General features: G+C 37.6%; 1 protein-coding gene across 1 annotated transcript in view; it reads left to right on the top strand.

Moving 5' to 3' along the window:
• The first annotated feature begins 720 nt into the window (after positions 1-720).
• LOC148952747 (uncharacterized) overlaps positions 721-22,882 on the top strand; it is a 40,571-nt gene continuing 18,409 nt past the window's right edge. Inside the window, exons 1-2 of the mRNA XM_089088067.1 lie at positions 721-891; positions 14,934-14,989. Coding sequence (XP_088944193.1) covers positions 796-891; positions 14,934-14,989 — 152 coding nt within the window. The 5' untranslated portion in view covers positions 721-795. The remainder of the gene's footprint in view (positions 892-14,933; positions 14,990-22,882) is intronic.

Raw genomic sequence — 22,882 nt, 5'->3', positions numbered from 1 at the left:
CTCCGTCTTGAAGGCCTAAATACCTTTTTTGACGATAGGATATTTTTCAAAAGTCTTCTGTCCAGAAAATCATACTTTTGCTACTAATGTCTCGTACTTTTGCTCAACTTTTAAATTAATTATTCGTGATTCGAAAATTCGACCATTTAAGTGAAAAAATTTGCTCTCAACTGCCAGGGACGGATCCAGGGACTGGTCTTAGGAGCACACCCCCCATAAGGTCGAATGTTGAATAAGTCACAGGTTTGGAGGGGCAAAAGTACCAAGGGGGAATCAAAGGTTCGTCCGTGTTTTCCCAAGCATTGATTCCGGACTGAGTAGCATATTAAGGTTAATAACTCTTTAGTCCTTTTCGAATTTATCTTGGACGCCTTAAAACTTTTCTTGACGAAAAAATGTTTCACTAGTTTTCCATCCTGAAAATCAGCTTTTATTACAGTGAATATCTACAACAAAAAGGAACATACTGTTCAATTTTCGGAAAAACAAACTTCTTCTTCTTCTTACAAAATTATCTAATTCAGAGTCATTTAATTCCAGGAATATTGAAAAAAAGCAAAAAAAGCGTTCCCCTCTTTGAGATTTAATTCAAAGGAATGTATGCGCAAAAGTGCGGGCCGAGAATACACATGTCCTGAGGAGGGAACGGCCCAAATTTATTATTCTTTTTTAGCAATTACGTTTCTTCTTTTAGCAATTTGTCGTTTCCGATTTTAAGAAGAAAAGGCACTTGGGCTTCATTCTGCAAATTTAATTTGAACACTTGCACAGTTTAGGACAATTTTTAAGAATAAAATGGATACTGTTGAGTATAAAGTTGGATCACTTGTGCTATCATGCTTGAAAAGTGTACCATCTCTTGCAGAACTCTTAGTCAAGAAAATTAAAGAGGTAGGCATGAGCTAAACCTTTCTTGACCTAGGCTATGCGGTAAATATATACCAAAATCATATTATTGAGTTAGGATTAAAGTGAATAAAGAAACTAATAACTGAAAATTAAGGTAAAATGTTGTTTTGTCAAAATTTCAATGGGTATAGACCTGTCATGTAGGCAAATTTCATGACCCTTTAGAGGGAGAAGGAGTGGAGGTAGGTACTTCAAAATACCTTCCCGGGACATACTTTAGCCTGTAGACCCATCCCTGCCATCTGGTGGCATGCCAGCAGCATGCCACCAACATCTTACTGGTGGCGTGGTGCAGCATGCTGTTTTTGGCCCCGCCGCCGGTCTTCCCTCATCAATGCAGTGCCAGGGTCTAGCTGTCAGTAGTAGTGCTGGTTTCTTGGGATTTGGTAGTGTAGACTTTTGTGTCTTATCTGCTATGTACACAACACTGATGGGTTTTATTTGGAATGGTTTTTGTTTTTCAATGCAATAAAGAGCCATTTGAAAAATCAAAAGTTTCTGATCATCAGCTATACTATTGTCATTAAGGAAATCTGTGAGGTTACCCTCAAAAGTTTGCAGTGGAGATAGAGCCTTTCAGTTGCACTCAATTGATGTGGTTTAGCCATATTTTCTGATGGAAGAAGAAGATTGCTAACAAGACCAGCAATTATTGGCAATATAACTGTGAAAAAGCCTTCCCCCACCTAAACTAAATGTTTTCTTTTCCATTTTTGACTGGTTTTTCTCTTGGACAGTGCATGAACAATTGATTGATATTCTCTAGTTGGCGTCTTAATAGCATCTGGTAGTTTAACATTGCCTGCAGTTAAATTTAAACACAGTTTGGAAATAAGTTTAGTAAATTTCTGATCTACATTGTTCATTATGGCCTTCCTAAGATGGTCAAAACAGAACTACTCAAAACAGAGAACAAGTATCTATTGCGATGTAACTTCTTCAACATCATAGTTTCAACTAATATCTTTTCCTATTGCCAGCTGACAGATATACAGTTATTTCATGATCAAAAATATTACTAATGACGTGTAGTTCTTCAGGTGTATTTTGATTAAGGTCAATTACAATATATCAATATGGTTTGCTTGTTGCCTGATTGTATGCTGAAAGCAGGAAATTAGATTGACCCAGATGAATTTCTTTGTTTAAAGCTATGAGGGAACTTGAGTCACAAACAACTTTGTACACAATTTAATGAGTACAGTTCAATGCAAGAGTTTGCATACATTAACCCTGATGAACGAGATTGTGTAGGGCTAATTCCTTTGTTACCCATCAAAAAAGGTACAAAAGATGGCATATCAGTAAAAAAGAAAAACAAAAAAAACATGCACACACACAAAAAACATGAAAAAAAAACATTGAACAAATTACAAAGACAAGAAACAAAACCTCAATTATACACTGCACTGCAGGTATGTAAGAAATTTTACTTTTTAAACGTTTTAAACTCCCAAGTACTGAATAAACATAAGCAACATGAGCATCAAGCCACAATTGGTAAAAAATTAAACCCAAATAATACAAATAATCATCAGTGAATTAGAAAAAAAAAAAAAAGAGGATTTTGGGCATCATCTTGCCCAACCTTGGTTTCCTTTATCTGGGGTCAATTTTTTGGACTTACAGGGCTGTCAGTAGTAGTGCTGGTTTCCAGAGAATTGGTAGTGTATACTGAGCTGAAGAACTGGCTCAGTACTTCTGCTTTTTCAGCCAGGGTGGTGGCTTTATTGCCATTTTCTTGCTTCAGGTTAGGGATTCAAGTTCTACTAGTGAGCTTTTTGTTGACATGTTTCCAAAAAATTTTTGGGTTGGTTTTTGCCTTGCTGGCAACATACTGTTCCTGCTCCTTTTCAACTTTTCTGGATTCACTGCAGGCGTTATTGCTAGCTTGTTGGTATGCTTTTTCATACTCCTTGCTCCGTAATTTTCTTAATTTCTTAAACTTCCTTTGTTTAATATTAATCAGTTGCTTCATATTGGGGTCTAATTTTGGTAGAGTTTTGGGGACTGTTTTCTCACTAGTGACTGAGCAGCAAGCAACTGCTGTTTTGATAATGTCAGTGACTAGTTGTAGCTGAATGGTCACATTGTATTTGAGCCTCATGCATTCCCAGTCTACACTTTGCATCATGCTCTTGTACTTAGCTGCATCTAACCTGGTTATGGTCTTCTTTGTATATTTGTTTGGCTTTGCAGAATTTAGTCTAATCTCTGCTGATATGCTGCAGTGATCCCTTCTCCCCAGGGGTGCTGAGACTACTATTTCAATAATTGTCTCAGGCTGGTTGGCTAGGAACAAACCAAGAATATTTTATTTTTAGCCATCTTTTGAACATGTTGGCTCTTGGAATAATTGGGACAGGTGGTACTCATTTAGCACATCTTTAAAGAGATGGGTGTCCACATCTGCAGCAGTCTATGTTAATTCTGGCAGACTAAAGTCAAGACACCAAATAAAGTCTATATATCAAACTGTTCAGAAAAGTCGAATCTATCAAAAGAAACTGACTGGAAAACAAAATGTCTGATCAATTCCCAGATTTAGGATACAACATTCACCATACTGCCATCTATTAACTAGAGCTCCTTGAGTTAGTTTAAACTCGATAGAGAGCACTGTAGACAGCTTATTTTCTTCAGCATTTGATTCATAGTGCCACCATAATCATCATTATGTATATAAACAAAATAACTACAATAGCCTTTATTCAAATAGCCTACCAAATTGAGTCTACATAGTAAACCAATTTGTTGACAATTGGCTAAGCTTTGTTTTTATATTTTGATTAGTTTCATTGACTTTCAGTTTCATTTGCTGAGTTTGTTGAATATATTATGTCCAGCAAGGCTAAGCAAAAACGCATAAGACCAGTTAAATTACCTTAAATTACCTTAAATCGCACTAGCCAGCGATAAGGACGAATCCTGTAGACGCCGGTCAATGATGATGGTGGCTCAGCTCATCGGGCGCATTCCAAACTGTGCGCCATGGCTTGCTGCACCAATCTCTGTCAACAGCTGACTTGAAGGCTTCAGTATTAGGGGACATGACTGCATTCTGGCTAAGGGAATTCCATAAGCCAACCACACGGTTGGAGAAAAATTTGTTTTGCAGCCTGGTATTAGTGCATTTCCGGTAGAGCTTTAGGGGGTGCCCTCTTGTTCTTGACGAACTATCTAACTGGAATAAGTCAGGGATGATATCGTGGTTGCAGATCAATTTGAATGTCATCTATACATCTCCTCGCTTACGTTGGTATGTGAGAGATGGTATTTTGAGCCTCTGGAGTCTGGTAGAATATGGCAAATTTTGAAAACCCCTTATGCATTTTGTTGCTCTCTGCTGCACCGATTCCAGAATCGATTGGTCAAGCTTGTTAACTGGCGTGGCAATCGATATCCCAAATTCTAATTTTTGTCGGATCAGGCCCTTTAGGAGCTTAGTAATCACTGCTAGAGATCTACTGCAGAACGTTCTCTTTATTATACCGAGAGTTTGGTTGGCTTTGGCTACTGCAGACTGCGTGTGTAAGTTGAATTTGAGCTTGTTATCAACCAAGACTCCCAGATCTTTTTCGCAGTGACTGGTTGTAAGTGGCTGTTTAAAACCACAATTGGATTCCATAAAATACTGGCTGAGAGGGTTGTTTGCTCCAAAGTGTATGACCTTGCATTTCTGGATATTAAATTCTAGTCGCCAGGTTTTTGCCCACGTTGAGAGTGCGTCGAGATCTGCTTGGATGTCTTTGGTACTTTGGGGGTCATAAATCGGACCGATTATTTTGGAATCATCAGCATATAAGCATATCTTATTCTTTATGATTGAAGATGCATCATTAATATAGATGTTGAATAGAGTTGGGCCCAAAACCGTGCTTTGGGGTACTCCGCTTTCTACATCTGCTGATTCTGAGAAGAAAATTGATCCACCATCCCCAAATACTCTTACCACCTGCTTCCTGTTGGTAAGAAATTGCATCGTCCAATTTATGACTTCATCGTGGAGGCCTATTGCGTGAAGTTTAGAATTTAGCCTCCTATGACATACTTTATCAAATGCTTTTGCTAAGTCTAATAATATCATATCAACTGGGGATCCCGTGTCCATAAGTTCTGTGACATGCTCGTAAGCATCAATGAGGTTAGTATCAACTGATCGACTGGGGCGGAAGCCATGTTGGCTAGGAGATAGTAGCTTGTTCGCATTTAGGTGTTCAATAATGGCTGAGTTAACTATGCCTTCAAGAAGTTTTCCCACTCCCGAGGTGAGACTAATTGGTCGATAGTTGCTGACTTCATCTCTGCTGCTTCCTTTATGAACAGGTGTAATGTAAGCTTCCTTCCAGTCTTGTGGAATAGATTTAGTATTTAGGGACTTTTGGAATAGTAGGGTGAGAGGATGTGATAGTACTGCATATGTCTCCTTTAAGAGCCGAGGGGGCACTCCGTCAGGTCCTGTTGATTTATTTGGGTTAATCTTCTTTAGTCGAGTCTCTACATCTACTTTAGTAATATTAATGGGCGGCATACTTTTTTGAATTTCGTACTGTGGGGGGTCTGGAAGTGGGGCATTATCTGCAACTGTGAATACTGAAATAAACTGCTTATTTAATGCATTAGCTATCTTCCTTGGGTCGCAGATTTTAGATCCATCTTGTGCAAGTTGAGTGACAGAATGCCTTCCAGGCTTACCCGATGACACATACCTCCAAAATTTCTTAGGGCTAGTTTTTGTTGCAGCTGCCACTGATTCCTCATACTTCTCGGTGATATTTCTGGAGAGACTTCTAAGCTTGTTTCGTGCCTGCTTATATTTTGTGTAATAGTCAGCCTGGTTTTGATTCTTTGTGTACAGCTTCCAGTATTTCTTTTTTCTGTTCCTAGCCATTTTTATTTCTTTTGTAATATACGGGAGGGTTATTGGTTTCCTTTTCCATTTTGTAGAAGAGTGATTTTCAATAGCCTTCAGTAATATCCTTTTCATAGTTGTCCATGACTCTTCCACATCTGTATTCTCAATGAAAGACCAATCACATTGAGTCAGTTCCTGACGAATTAGACTGTAATCAGTGTACACGTGTTTTGTAAATTCTAGTCTTTGGGGATACAGTCTAAAACTGCAACTTATGACAATGTGGTCACTAGCTCCAAATGGTGGTAGGGGCTTGATGCTTATTATAGACTCTTGGTCTTTTGCTAGTAGAAGATCAAGTAGCAAAGGGTTCTGACCATTTCTATGTCTTGTCGGGAAGTTAACTGCCTGGTACAAAGAATGATTAAATAGGCACTCCAGGAATGGTCTTATTAAACTATTTTCAGAAAAACCAAATCCATTGACCCATTGAATATTTGGGAGATTGAAATCACCAACAATAATTATGTTTCCTCGTAGCTTCATTTTAATATCAATTGAAGTACTCATAGCAAGTAAAGAGGATTCAAGGCTAGGGGAACTGGGGCTTCTATACATGCAACCAATGTAAAATGGCCCACAAGGCAGGAGGACAGATATCCACACTTGTTCAATATATGGTTCATAATCTGAATTAATATCTATGCTTCCTACCTTCAGAGAGCTTCGGATGTACACGGCTATTCCTCTTCCTCCTTCTCTAGATAAGTTGGTGACCAAGGTATAGTTGGGTATCTGGATCTGGGTATCTCCAAGAGGAGTGTTGGTCCATTTAGGTTTAATCTTGCAGAAAGCGTAAACGTCTGCTTTTTCCGTCGAAACGGCATATTTTATCTCATGGAGCTTTGACGTTAAACAATCTACGTTACTGAAGACAACTTTCAGACCATTGTTCATCCAATGCGTGCAACTTTTATTTGGGCTATTATCCAGATCATTACATTCCCCAGACTCTATGCTGCTGTGGTTTGAAACGTCACTCATGAAAACAGTCTGCTCGGAAAGGATACAGCTTACTGATCTCGCACTGTAAAAAGATTCACTTGATTCATCAATAGTACTTATTTCAACATTAGAAGACACAGGGCTATTTACACTACTATCTATATTTCTTTGAGAATTATCTAGATCGTGTCCATTGCAGCTGGTGCTGCGGAGGTGGGCACGTTTTTGGAACAATTCTGTTGCCTCGAATGACTAGGTTTTCTTCACCATTAGCTTGTCGCGCATGAAGTACTTCATACAGCTTTGTTCTCTTTATACGGTCGGCTTTTGAAACATCATTTCTAAACTGAATTTGGCTTGTTCCTTTTCTCTCATATGACTTTTGCAGGATCACTTTCTTAATTTTTAATTCATCAACCGAAAAAATAATGGGGCTCGCCTTACGCGAATCATTTTCATTCCTAGAGTTATTGGGACTGACGAGGCGCCAAACATTTTTTACAGCTATCCGCTGTAGTCCGTATTCGTTACATAAGAAGTCACTAATGAATGTCTCATCATTGGGTTGCGGCAATACTCCGAATGCTAGGATATTTAATTTGCGTCTTTGTTTGTCTCTATCTTCAGCGATCAATTTTTTCCCGTGGCTCTCGAGTTGCTGGTTCATTTCATCTTTAAGAGATTCTACTTGAGATTTGATTAGCTTTTGTAACAGATCAGGATTACTAGCAGCCCCCGGGGCTTCTTCAAGCGAAGCAATACGAGTCTCCACATCCTTGAACTTGGCATCAATGTCTTTCTTGAACTCTTGTTTAAATTCACTAAATGACTGTTTAACTGCATTCTTGATTTTAATATCTAGGTCCTGTACAGCAGTTATTGCAGGTTCAAGTGGTTCAAGCGTTTTGTTAACTATGGCTTGTATTTCAGCTGCACTAGCGCCACTATGGGTGTTACCTTTACAAACAGGACACTTCCATTCAGCAGCCTAATCTCCTTGTCATTTTTGTCAGAAGATTATACTCGGGTTTGCTAATTTCAAGGCAATCAATGCAAAGCCATTGTTTACAAATGTCGCAGTTCATTGCACTAGATTCTTCATCCAGACTCTCATCACAAGCAGCGCAAATGTCTTTGCCTTTTTTGGGCTTTCTCGAAGCCTTTTTGGTGGCATTCTGCAACTTTGCAACTTTCAGGCACTGATATCAAGGCGACACCAAATAAAACGCAACTCAGGTAACAGGTAATAGAACGCAACTTGGATAACAGAATGCAACCAGGAACACGAGAATGCAGCGCCGCTAGGTAGCGTTAGTGTAAAGTCCAAACTTTAGGATAAATTATTGACAAAAATCGAAATAAACGACACAATTTGCTGCAAATGATTTGCTCTTGGACAAATAACTCTCGGCAGATACCACTAGAGCACTTGCCACAGTTACTTTCAACTCTTCTGCTAGCTTCTCCTCTCCTGGCGCTCAAATGAAAGTATTATATCTCGTCGATGCTCAGAACGCTAAATTTATTGCCTTGACAATTTTCAAAGTAGACAGAATGTGGGAAGTGCAATACTCAAATCACCTATTCCCAGCAGTTTAAGGATTAAAATCCCGCTGGTACCAATTCGGCCTCTTGTTTGTTTGCTATTGCTCCCTTCTGCACAAATTATCCACTAAAAAGAAAACGGACGAGCCAACGTAATCAATGGTGGTTTTAGTATTTAGCGTTTGGCAACTGCACTTTATTGCTGGCTGCAAATTCCGAAGAAGGAGAAGAACACTGAATTCAGCCTGGACTTATTTACAAACAAACAAACAGCTGTTTATTAGCAGACAAAGGACAAGTCCCTTGGGAATAGAAAATAAAAATTTTCTAACATCAAAAATCAGGTAAATAAGTGAAACACCAGGGAAAAACCTCTTAAAATGAAACTTAATATCAAATATAAGCAGGTATGGTAATATATGGGTAGAAATAAATGTTCTTTCTCACAGATTTGGTCAATAATCCTTTATTCACTTTCACACCTCCCAGTTGCTGTTGTATATCCTTTTTGTTGTATAAAGGCCATGATAGATGTGCTGCCTGTTCTACAGAATTGGGTGAGGGGTCCTCTGCCATAGAGTGTGATATTTGTGAGAAGTGGATTTGTGGTGAATGTTTAGACCTCTCCCCTGGAGAATATAAATTATTAAGCAAGATGATACAATCTCTTACTTGTTCCTGGTCATTTCCAGCCTGCAAAGTTAACCCTCCTCCTCCCCCCTATAGTGAGCAAGCTATAATAAATAAGCTAGTATCTGTTATGGATAATTCCTTGAAATCTTTCAGGGAAGATCTTAAGAAGGATTTTACCACCACTAGTCAGTTGACCCAAACACTTTCCCAACTGTGAATTGACATTTCTGCCCAGGTTAGTGATATTGCAAAGAAGGTATCACATATTGAAAATTTGCTACAATCAGTTTGCTCTGTTTCAACCATTCAGGACCTAGTGGTTTCTACAGTGTCTTCTAAATTGTCTCAACCTCCAGTAGGCTAGCCCAATTAGCTGAAACTGATGTTTGTCAGATAGAACATTCAGAGTGCGAGTATTTTGAAACACATCTTTACATTGTTGCATATGGTATCCCCACCCAGACTGATGATGCAGTTTTCCTGTATAATTATCTGTTATGCCATTATGGAGTTGACATTGGTGCTCCCTTCTCCAGCCCAAGTAAAAAGACTTTCAAATAGCCATCAACTGTCTAGTAGCTGCCCCTCTTCTCTTCTCTGTACCATCAACTGAATTTCGAAGGCAAATAATACAGAAATCCTTTGAAACAAAAGGATCATTCAGTTTCTATGGTGATAGTCCTAAGGAAGATTGCATAAAGCACAAAGCTCTATTTGAGGAGCTGAAATGCAAAAAAGCAAAAGGAGAGGCAGATTTGATAATTCATAAGGGTGCCATCATTAAAAAAACCTTGCCAGTTAGAGCAATCCCCCCAAACCACTCCAATGTTCCACTAATGTATATGCCTCCTTCTACCTCTGTTAATTGTTTGAAGGTTTATGGACTCACATCACCAAATTCTGTCTCTCAATAGTCTAGTAGTGAACATAATGATAATAATATTTGCCTGTCTGATTGTGACCTTTCTCTTGTTTCTTCAGCAACAACTTGCTTACCTGATGTTTCTTCTTTGTTGTTTCATAGTGCTGTATCCAACAACCATACCAGTCCTTTAATTCCTGCTTCCTCTCAGATTCCTACCTCTCAGGGAATGAGGTTCCTTAGCTCCAGTGTTGATAGCCTCCCTAATAAGCTTTCTGAACTTTCCTTTTGTATGAAATCTGAAGGAGTGGACATTGCAGTAATTGCAGAAGTTTCACCAAAAATACCTTGTCAGTCTTATCTCCTGATGAAATCAAAATCAATGGTTACCAACTATTTTCTACTTTGAATTCCCCACTTTGCCACAGAGGAGTGTGCCTTTATACAAGAGATGGACTAAATGTTAGTCTCATTCAATTCAATTCTCTGAATACTGATGGAATTGAGCCTGTGTGGATTAAAATACACATTCAAATAATTTCAGTTGTAGTGGGTTTTTCTTATAGAAGCCTTAGTGCTCTGTGTGTTTTGGACTCTGAATCTAATTCGGCTGCCATGTTGTCTCATGTGATGTCCAAATTTGCCAGCTATTATCTTCTTATGGGGGATTTTAAACTTCCTGAAATCCAATTGATTGATGGATCTGGTTTTTGTAATAGAGATTCTCCTTTTTTGTCTACCCTCTCTGATAATCCCCTCTGTCCAACAATCTCACAACCTACTTGTTTCAGGGAAAGACAAGTCTCCAACGCTCTTGATCTGGTTATTCTCAGTAACTCTGACCTTCTTGTTAAGAATGTAGTAACCACACGTGTTGGTGATAGTGGCCATGTAGTAATTATTTCAGAGTTATGTCTGCCTACCAAGCAACCTTCCTCTAGGCAACAAAAATATGTAAACTACAAAATATTCTCTGAAAAATTTGCCAAAGTCAACTGGAAAAAGCTTATTACTGATGATGTTGAGGAGAGTTGGTCAAATGTAAAAATGATAATTCCTAATGTTGAAAAGTCATGCACCAGAATTTTTTAGGCAAAATAGGCAAAAAGTTTATCTTTTTTAACTACTAAAGTAAGCAAGCTAATCAATAGAAAACACAAAGCATGGAATTGCTATAGAAAAAAATAAGACCACAGAAAATTATATAGTCTTCAAATCCTTTTGTAATCAAACAACAAACCAAATAAAGGAGTTTAAGAGAAAGTTTGAGGAAAAACTGGCTGAGGAAGTTAAGGATAACCCTAAATCTTTCTGGTGTTATGCCACTCAAAAATGTAGTAGCAGACACATAATCCCAGATATCCTAAATCAGCTGCTGATCCTGAGCTGGAAGTGGAAATTTTCAACCAATGTTTCTCTTCTGTTTTTTCATCTAACTCCAGTATTGTATGCCCTACACCTCCTTTATATGATGTATCACAAAAGATGGAACCAATTCTGATTACAGATACATTGATTCTAAAGGAACTTACATCCGTCAAACTGAGTAAATCTGCTGGTCCAGATGGCATTCACCCACATATCCTACATGAATGTTGTACAGTTTTGTGTCAACCTCTTTCCCTGCTGTTCAAATTATCAGTAAATCTTTCTAGACTACCTCATGACTTGAAAACTGCTTATATCATTCCTATTTTTAAAAAAAGGTAGAAAGGACCTTGCTGAAAATTATTGACCTGGATCAGCATAACATCAACAGTTGTTAAACACCTTGAAGCAAACAATGTTTTACACAGTTCACAACATGGCTTTTGCTCTGGAAGATCTGTTGACACCAATCTCCTTGAATCATATGATCACATCACCAAGTTGCTTGATATTAAGGTGCCTGCTGACATGATACTGCTTGACTTTTCTACAGCTTTTGACAAAGTGTGTTGCAATCAACTACCAATTAAATTATGTACAGTAAAGCTTGAAGATCCCTGCTCTGGATCCTTGATTTTCTTTATTTGTGAAATCAATGTGTTCAGTTATTTTATGACTGGTAATTTTATTCTTTCTTCCTCAATGCATGTTCTGAGTGGAGTTCCTCAGGGAAGTGTTTTGGGTCCTACACTATTTAATATCTTCATCAATGACGCTCCTTCCATTATCAGTAGTAAATCAACTCTTTATGCAGATGACCTGAAGCTTCTTGGACCAGCTTTGTCCTCTGAAGATCATGTCCTGCTACAAAATAATGTTCAACAGCTGGGTCAATGGGCTGAGGCCTAGCTTCTTGAATTCAATGTTGCCAAGTGCCATGTCATTCACTCTGGCAAACTGAATCCTTGTTGCTCATATTTTTTCTTAGGCCACCCATTCTCCTCTGTAAATAATGAGCAAGATCTTGGTGTCACAACTGACAATGAACTAAAATTCAGCACTCATGCTAAGAGGTCTGGTGCTGGGGCTAGTTCAACCTTGGGAATGATCAAGCATACTATTTCTGCTCATTCCCCTAAAGTCATCAGTCGTCTATATAAGGGAATTGTGTGTCCTAAGCTTAAAGTTGGAATGTCTCTTGCCTCTCCATATTTTAAAAAAGACATAAAAATTCTTGAAGATGTGCAGATGTGCAACTAAAGTGATATCTGGCATGCAAGAACTTTCCTACCCTGTAAGACTGTCAAAGCTGAAACTCCCTACACTTGTTTACAGGAGAAATAGAGGGGATGCCATTTTAGCCTTTAAGTTATTGAGTGCAAATATTCTCCCAGCATCATTTCCTACTGTTGGTACCAATTCAAAAACTAGAGGTCATCATCTGAAACTTGTCAAGCAGTCTACAATATCTAGATCCATACTCAATTCTTCTCAACACGTATTGTCAGCAACTGGAACAAATTATCTAATGAAATGGTTACTGCTGGTCCTCCAGAGAGTGTTAACTCAATTGGGATGCTACTGAAGATGGAACAACACCTGGTCATGAGTGGACCTTGCATACAACCAGTTATCATTCTGGAGCTCTACAAGGAGAAATCCTTAGATTGCTCCTAGCTGCAATTTAAGGTAAAAATGTTCCTCGTATTTGTTCTAGCATGTCTCCTTCTGAAGAGGTGCTATTCTTGGGAAGGCAGTGTGGTCTTATCCTAAATTATAGCTTAGAGCAATCTAAGAATTTCTCCTTTTTAAGCTTCAGAATTAACAATTGAAGTAATTTTCTATGTTGTTTAGTGACCAGGTGTAGTTGGATGATCAGTAGCTTCCCAGTTGAGTTTATACTTTCTAGTGGACCGCTCAGCAACTAGCCTTTGTTTGAAAATGTCAGCAGATTCAGCAGTAACTGTGTCTTCAGAAAGTTTATTCTAACCATTGACAATTCCTGAGGAGAAAAATTGAGTGCAGACTCTGGATGAGGTAGACTGCTTAACAAGTTTCAGTTGATGATCTAGGACCAACAAAAGGAAATAATGCTAGGAGAATATTAGCATTCATTAACTTGTAGGTTAGAATGACATTGCCTCTATTTCTCCTGTATTCAAGTGTTGAGAGTTTCAGCTTTGCTAGTCTTGCAGGGTAGTCTTGCATAGAAGCTTCTGCATGCTGGATGTCACTTCCATGACATGTCTTTCAGGGGAACAATTCCAAAACTTTTCAGGGGAACAATTCCAAAACTTTTCAGGGGAACAAGTGGAAAAGGTATACTTAATCACCCCAGAGTTGAACAAGCACCAGTAGCAGACTTCTTAGCATAAGTACTGAATTTTAGTTCATTGTCATTAGTGACTCCAAGATCTTGCTTGTTATTTACAGAGAAGACTAGATTGCCTGAGAGAAAATAAGAACAACAAGGATTTGTTTTGCCAAAGTGAATGACATGACACTTGGCAACATTGAATTCAAGAATCCAAGCCTCAGCCCATTGACCAAGCAGTCCAAGATTATTTTGTAGAAGGGCATTATCTTTAAATGACCAGGCTGGTCCAAGAAGCTTTTAGTTGTCAGCACAGAGCATTGATTTACTGCTGATATTGGATGGAGCATCATTGATGAAGACGTTAAAAAGCATAGGCCCCAAAACACTTCCCTGAGGAACTCCATTCAAAACTTGCTTAGAGGAAGGAAGAATATGGTTACCAGAGCCATCAAATAACTGAACACATTGAGATTGCAGGGAAAAAAAATAATCAAGGATTCATAGCAGGGATTTCTCTTCAAGCTTGACTGCACATAGCTTAATTGCAAGTCAACCATGACAAACTTTCTTAAAAGTTTTTGAAAAGATCTGTATCAACAGATCTTCCAGAACAAAATATGTGCTATGAGCTATGCAAGAGATTATTTGCTTCAAACATATCTAATTATTGCAGGATTTATTATTTTTTCAAGAACCTTAACAACCACTGGTTCATACTAATAGGTTGATAATTTTTGTTGTTATTCCATGCTGCAACTGGGTTTGCTGTACCAATCTCCATCAGTATTAAACTTGAAGGTGTGATAGGCTACTATCAGAATAAACAGGTGTCCAGATAAAAGGATTTTACATGCCAACCATGCAACTAGAGAAGGATTTGTCTTATAGCTTATTAGTACTAGACTATATACCCTTTAATGTTTCAGGGGAAGATTTTAAATTATGGGGGAACTATTTAACTGGATCAGGTTTGGGATGATGGCCCAGTGACAGAGCAATTTATTACTTACTGATAAATCCTCTTGCTTATGTTGGTGTTCAAGCAATGATCTATGTAGATTTTAAAGTCAGAATGAGTATGACAGATGTTGAAAGTCAACATTTGTTGCTGGCTTTTGTGAAAATTCTATATTTGGTCAGTTCTGGCTGCCCAAGCCCTGAATTGTAATTTTGATCAAAGTGTTAAAACACTAGGAATAGAACAAAAGTTTCAAACTTAAACCTATTCTAAGGCTGAAGTTGCTTGGTTTAATACCTTGTCTGGGATCTCACTTTCAGAAGGACCTAAACCAAAGTACAGAAAATAGGCATTAAAAGGATGCCAAAAAATGTTCTTATAATAGGGTCCTATCTGTAGGAAAGATTCCCCTCCCTTCCCTCCAAAATTGGAATGGTATTTGGAACCTTGTATGTGCTCAATAGGTATTTTCTTTTTGCAGGATGACTTGGAACCAAGTTCTCACAAACTATCAGATGCTGTTGAAGGAACTGAAAAGTAAGTATATCCTATATGTTTACTATTCACAGGTGATAAATATAAAGAATTAAGGACAAAAATTCCTTCATTAAATAGTTAGTGCATTTAAGGGCAAAGTGCACAATTTGTCATTTATATATATTATGTTCAAAGTTTTATTATCATAATTTTTGCAGAATACATACCAGATTTATTAGAAACCTAAGCCTAAAAATACAAAAAGAAGCAGAAATGAGCAAAGCAACAAAAATATAATAGTAAAAGAAACACAATAAACATACTGCAGGCACAATTACATAAAATGCAAGCAAATACTGTTAGAAATATGTTTTATATTTCTTCTTGTGAAGACTTAGCATTTGGTGTTATAGGCACAGAGATGGGGGTTTGGTTTGAGTGTCTCTCTGTTTTGGTCTACTGTTAAGTTTGTTCAGTTTTCAGTAAGTCTGCCAGACCTTGTAACTGGTCCTATTTGGGGATGGGCATTGACATTGGTTGTGAAGGGTCTGGTTGTAAACACAAGTAGCCCTCCAATCTGCTTATCATTTAAAAAGGGACACTAGAACTTTTGATTTTGTGATCAAAAGTAGCCTATCCCAATCTTCTTGGATCCCTGGTTTGATACAATCACCCCTGGAAAAACGAAAACAAACCAACAAGCGTGGATCTAACTCTTGCTGTTACATTGGTATTTTTGGTTCAGGGTTTTCTATCTAAGAGTGTAGATTGTTTATTTTCATCTTCCATGGTTGAATATAAATCTGAATCAACATTGGGATGAATCAACATTGAAATTTCTTGATTTAGTCACTGCTATTAATGGTTTGAATTTTGGTTTTAAATGGTGTCCATTTTACCTCAGAGATCTATTGTCTTCTAGGTGCTCCAGGAAGGAATGATCAGTTGGATGTTTATTTAATGCATATTTTTTTTCATTTACTTGGGTCATCAAATTTGGCCCACACTTCCTATCCTTGTTTTAACTTTTTACTTTTGTTATTTTGCTGTGGTATCTTTGTTATCTCTGTTGTGCCTTTTCCTTGGCATCTTTCCTAGTTGGAAGTTTCCTAGTTGGTACCACATTTGGCTTTTGATGCAACTTGATAGTTGGAACAGCAGAGCATGTTTTTTTACTCATTAATAGCTGCAATGAAAAAACCCAAAGAATTAAAAGATGAATAAAAATCAATAAAAGCCAAAAAATTGTAAGAATTGAAACCAAATACCTAACAACAATAAAAGTTAGGCAACAACACTTTTATTGTTTTGTATTTGGTTTTAATTCTTAAAAATTTTGGCTTTTATTGATTTTTATTCATCTTTTAATTTTTTGGTTTTTTTCATTGTTTTTTTTCACGTTCACATTAACTTTCCGCGTTTTATTTGTTGGTTTTTTCTTCGGCACTCGCATTGATTATATTTTTTGTTTCGCGCTGAAGAAAAGAGGTGTTTGTCCCCTCGAAATATTCGCTTTGTCGTGTTTTTTTCAGTCTTTTCATCTGGCCTTTAAAAACCCCATTTTTGCTCGTTTGTTTATTTTGAAGCTAAAGTGATGTTTAAGTGATGTGATGTTTAACTTTTGAAGCTAAAAAAAAAAAAAAAAAAACAGATCAGTAGCAGCTTTAAAAAAATTGGTCTTTTTTCAACAATTTTCAATGTGTTGCAACCAAAAAGATTCTTTTTACCAAGTCTCAAAAATTTAGCTCAGTAGATAGACATGACTGAATCTCAGCTATAGAATGATAGAAAGATTTTTTTTCTTTTGATGGTGTATTAAAATTGTAGGAGAGCAGAAAAAGTGACATACCAAACTTACACAAAGAACAGAACCCTTAAGTCTGTCTCTTATTTTGTCACTCCAAACCAATGGCTAATATGTCTGACTATTTCATTTGAGCTGTCTCCAAAACTACAGACAGTATAGCAAGAAGTATCAGACCTGTCACAAATGGTTCAATTTTGTATTTTATTTTGATTTCTTTTATGAAATGTATAATCCAAGCAAACAATGTTAGCTAGATCCATGATTCCCAACATGGGGTGTAGACCTCACTAGTGGGGCATTGTAGATCCATGATTCCCAACATGGGGTGTAGACCTCACTAGTGGGTCATTGTAGATCCATGATTCCCAACATGAGGTGTAGCAGGTGTAGCATGATTCCCAACACTAGTGGGGCATTGCAGATCCATGATTCCCAACATGGGGTGTAGTGGGGCATTGTAGATCCACGATTCCCAACATAGGGTGTAGACCTCACTAGTGGGGCATTGTAGATCCATGATTCCCAACATGGGGTGTAGACCTCACTAGTGGGGCATTGTAGATCCATGATTCCCAACATTAGGTTTAGACCTCACTAGTGGGGCATTGTAAATCCATGATTCCCAACATGGGGTGTAGACCTCACTAGTGGGACATAGTAGATCCATGATTCCCACCATGAGGTAAAGCCTCACTAGTGTGTCATTTTAGATCCATAAATCCCAACCTTTGGTGTAGAACTCACTAGAGTATCAGTCCAAATCCCTGATTCCCAACCTGAGGAGTATAACTCACTAGTGGAGCATGCTAGATCCTCGATTCCCACCATGAGGTGTAGTCCTCACTCGTGGGGCATTGTAGATACGTGATTCCCAACATGGGGTGTAGACCTCACTAGTGGGGCATTGTAGATCCATGATTCCCAACATGGGGTGTAGACCTCACTAGTGGATCATTGTAGATCCATGATTCCCAACATGTGTCGTAGACCTCACTAGTGGGGCATTGTAGATCCATGATTCCCAACAGGGGGCGTAGACCTCACTAGAGGGGCATTGTAGATCCATGATTCCCAACATGAGGTATAGACCTCACTAGTGGGGCATTGTAGATCCATGATTCCCAACATGGGGTGTAGACCTCACTAGTGGAGCATTGTAGATCCATGATTCCCAACATGGGGTGTAGACCTCACTAGTGGGGCATTGTAGATCCATGATTCCCAACATGGGGTGTAGACCTCACTAGTGGGGCATTGTAGATCCATGATTCCCAACATGGGGTGTAGACCTCACTGGTGGGGCATTGTAGATCCATGATTCCCAACATGGGGTGTAGTCCTCACTAGTGGGGCATTGTAGATCCATGATTCCCAACATGGGGTGTAGACCTCACTAGTGGGACATTGTAGATCCGTGATTCCCAACATGGAGTGAAGCCTCACTAGTGGGGCATTGTAGATCCATAATTCCCAACATGAGGTGTAGACCTCACTAGTGGGGCATTCTAGATCCATGATTCCCAACATGGGGTGTAGAACTCACTAGTGGGGCATTGTAGATCCATGATTCCCAACATGGGGTTTAGACCTCACTAGTGGGGCATTCTAGATCCATGATTCCCAACATAGGGTGTAGACCTCACTAGTGGGGCATTGTAGATCCATGATTCCCAACATGGGGTGTAGACCTCACTAGTGGGGCATTGTAGATCCATGATTCCCAACATGGGGTGTAGACCTCACTAGTGGGGCATTGTAGATCCATGATTCCCAACATGGGGCGTAGACCTCACTGGTGGGGCATTGTAGATCCATGATTCCCAACATGGGGTGTAGACCTCACTAGTGGGGCATTGTAGATCCTTGATTCCCAACATGGGGTGTAGACCTCACTAGTGGGACATTGTAGATCCGTGATTCCCAACATGGGGTGCAGGCCTCACTAGTGGGGCATTGCAATATTTTGTTGGGTAGGACATGCACCCTTTGGCTTACTATACGTTAGTGCTTTAATTGTGAAAAAACATTCTTCATGTAAATATCATCACATTCATTTAAAGAGCAAAAAAGATAGATTATAGTATTGCAGTGATGCCATACATTGTATGAAAGGTCTTGGATTCAGACAATACTTTTCATTAGTATAAAATATGCCTAATTTTGAATTAGGCATTTGAATTAGGCCAAAAAATTTTTGAATAACAAAATGCCAAGGTGGGCATAGTCTAAAATCATTTGGGAACCACTGATCTAGGACTCTATATGCTCACTGAATTTTTCAGGTTTAGTATCTACTTTGTTTTTTCTTTTATTTGAAGTGTTTTGAATATGTCTACCTGTTTTTCCTTCTCTGAATAAAAGGTAATAATATATTTAACTTTTTTTATGGCCAATGCCCTAGTGAACATTAGTACTGTATCTTGTTTGAAGTGTTTCCAGGCCTCTTTCAGATTACTTCAGTCAATGGGTAGATATGGTGCTCTGTCATTTTTCTTGTTTGATAATTCTGATACTATGCACTGTTTCTAGATCACATATAAGAATATATTTTTTTTTATACCCCATCCTAGACAAACATACAAAAAAAAACATAGCGGGCACAATTGTACAACAAACAATTAAATACAGCAGGCACAATCATACAAAATGCAAGCAAAATACTCTGGGAAATAACAGTAGCAATATGTTTTTGTTTTTTTCATCTTAATCTGTAGTCTAAATGATATATTTGTATCCCATTTTGTTTCAATTTTTCTTTTTAATAAAATGTTACTTTCTTTATCAATGAACTCAGCTCCAATATTGTGGTTGGAGGGGGGGTCAAAATTGTAAAATAATGCATTTATAGGGCATTTCTGAAGTTTTTTTTGGGGGGGGGTGTCAGTCAATCTTAGGTGGTTCTGTATGTCCCCTGTATGCAAGCGTGACTGGATTAACAGTATATGCCTAGATTTCATCTGCCTAACCAATCTGGTTATTTGTTCATTATTTTCATCAAAGGTTCCAATATTTAAGGCACATCTTTGTTTTCCTTTATCTGTCATAGCTGGTCATATGGTGTCTCAACCGATGGCCAGATACTAGTCACAATAGTTTACCATCATAGGGTGGGGTTAACACTGGCCATTTTGGTTGCATGTGGATCCCAGAGCTGTTCCTAGGGTTGGTAGTGCCTGAAGAAAAATTAATTATAGCAACCCCTCCCAACTCAAATATAAACAAAAAAGGCCAAATCATAATGAAAAATTTGATTGAAGTGGGCAACCCCCCAGCTACAAACAGATATTTCCAGAAGAGTAATTTGTTTTTCCAGAAATGATTTCTAAAAGGCATAGTTAATTTTAATCCCATTTGTAGGAAATCTTAATCTTGTGCGGAATTAAGAAAATTAAAGACTGGCTTTTTAACTAAGGAAAAATTTAGAGGATCATAATTATTATTTTCAAATGCTGTTGAACATTGGGTTGGCAGAAAAATTATTCTAGGGTAATTAAACATAAGTCTTTAGCTGTAACTATGGTTTCTTTAATTTTATCTTCTTTGCATCATGAAAACTGTGAACTGTTTTTCCAGAAAAGTGAACAGGGGGGGGATAGGGATTGCTGGTGCAATCTTAGGGACAACAGAAGTGGAGTAACACAATGGAAAGACGAACAAACATTCAGTATGCAAAACGAGAGAATGCAGCGAATGCTTCAAAATCAATCAAGTAAGAGTAAGGTATGGCCTGGGGAATGATTATGATGAAAGTAGCTTACAAACAATAATAACAACAGCAGTTATAGTGCTTTACATATTTTTAGCAGTGCTATGTTGACATTATAAAACCATCATTTATAGACTGTTTTAAGGACAAGTAGTTGTTGTTGATCCTCTAATATACTACTACTTCTCTTTTCAATTTCCGAATTTTGCCATCATATATAAGAACTTGATAGGTTTAATAGATTCACGAGCTGTTGTATTTTAGCATGAGATGTTATATTTTAGTACATTTTATCAAGCATGTGAAAATGATGGGCTTTCCTTTGAATTTTCTTTTTTGTGTCAACACAAACACGAAATATTTCACATTAATCACTACATTAGTGAGTGTATTGATATGAAATGCACTTCCTTTTTTCTATTGTTTTTTCTTTACAGGACTGGATGGACTAGGTTGTTTTGGTTTTTCTTGCTGATGACCATGGATTGGCCTAAAGTCTAATTACCAGCTTTTTTAATATTTATAAATTTTTTTGCACTCTGCACTGTTTGTTGACAAGGAAGTGATACAGGGTGTTGGATTTTTGTGGACAGTACAGGGAGGTACATATGCATTTATCCTTTTTGCGAGGGACGTTAAAGCACAAAAGTTAATTACCATTTTCCCTTCAACTTCTTTGAATCTTTTTTGTAATTGTTATATGTATAGTTTTCAATAATCAGCACTTATTGATGACCCTTCAAAATCAAATGGCACTAAAAGAATTGTGCGTTTCAGGACAAATTGGCTACATCCAATTTTTATTTATTTTCTTATGACATATAGCTGTGGTGAATCACATGAAGATTATCAACCGGTTTTATTCTTTTCAGTTTGTGTTTTTGACTTTTGCAGAAGTTTTCTTCTTCTGGTAACACACTAATTTTACAAATTTTTTTCCGTGATTTTCAATTATGGTGTTTTAGGAGTGGCAACATAGAAATGAAAAGGAGAAACAACAATTTTTGTAGTATGGATTGATGAAAACAAGCTCCAAAACCAGCTCAATTGCTTGATTTTTTGAGGATCGTCATGCATTAGAGGACACCAATTTAACAAATTAGTCATAACAATAATTTAACAAATTTTTTTGGTGATTTTCAAGTGAGCTGTTTTAGGAGTGGCAGCAAAGATGAAAAAAAAACACAACTGAAAGTCAGTTTGGCCTTCCAGAAAAGGCAATGTATCTTTGTTCTGTTGCTTTTTGTTTGCATTTTTGTAGTTGAACTACATGACTATCTGACTCATTGACTATCATGACTATCTATCCTACATGACTCATTTTTGTGTCTTTTTTTGGACATTTGAAAAAAAATCTAAAGCAATCTACATGTCTTTTTGAAAGCATGCATCTTCCAAGTGGGGAAAGAGCTAATTTTCATTAGTATAGCCTGAAAAGACCAAATTAATTGATTTAAATCAGGACAAAAGTATATATATCTTTGTGTGTTGCTGCTAGATCTACTAATGCCCCTAAATGTCTAGGGTGAATGCATACATATCCACTCAGTCCATATCTGGGGAGACTACACAAAAATTAACATTATTGAGCACAGATATGTTTCAGTCTTGGGGGCTTGGATTTCCTTCTTGTTGGTAGGCGTGTACACCCATGCTTATAACCGTAATATAGACGGACACCAACGTAGAAGTATAGAAGTGGGTACCTTTAAAGTATCTATTTATATTTTCAGCCAGATTTTTTTTGTAAGAGCAAAATTATATTATTTGTCACCTAGTACTGGATACAACCAGTCAGTGACGTTAATTCATGAAAACTAGGGAATGAGGTAGGCCTAATGTATTTTTTTCAAAATCAAAAGGGAGAGGACAATTTTTTTTTCTATATGATAATACATAAAAGGTGGTTTTTGATGAAGATAGCCCCCAAAATGTATTTCCGAGTCTTGGGGGGGGGGGGGCGATTGACATCTCTATCACTAGCTATCATAACTGAGCCAAGAATGTATCTAACCTGCCAACGAGCTTGTTCCAAAAGGATGTTGCAGACGCTTCTTTTAAGACCAGAGAAAAATTGTTTTGGTGCTGTCTCCAAAAACAATAAATAAATAAGAAATAATATGTACAATGTGTGTATGTTTTCATGTCTTAACGTATATATAAAGGTATGAGGCATATTTAACTGTTAAATTAGCTGTCAAAACTCATTTAAGTTGATAAGTATTAAACGACATTATAGGTTAGACATTTGTTTGGGTTCAGGCGGATATTGTGACGTCACTCTGCCGCAACGTATTCCTCCCACTTTCAGAGAAATCATAACTAAACAATTTCGCTGTGACCTTTTTGCATTCACTTAATTATTTCATATTTAAAGAGTCTTAATCAAACCATAGAGTAAAGCATGATTAAACACTTCATACAACGCTTGTATGATTGA

The sequence above is a fragment of the Artemia sp. Qi Xiang Cuo genome, chromosome 4, assembly GCF_049724085.1.
Source record: "Artemia sp. Qi Xiang Cuo chromosome 4, ASM4972408v1, whole genome shotgun sequence".
In the NCBI taxonomy this organism is placed as follows: Eukaryota; Metazoa; Arthropoda; class Branchiopoda; order Anostraca; family Artemiidae; genus Artemia; species Artemia sp. Qi Xiang Cuo.
Note: the sequence above shows the minus strand (reverse complement) of the source record. Positions and strands in the feature narration are given on the sequence as shown.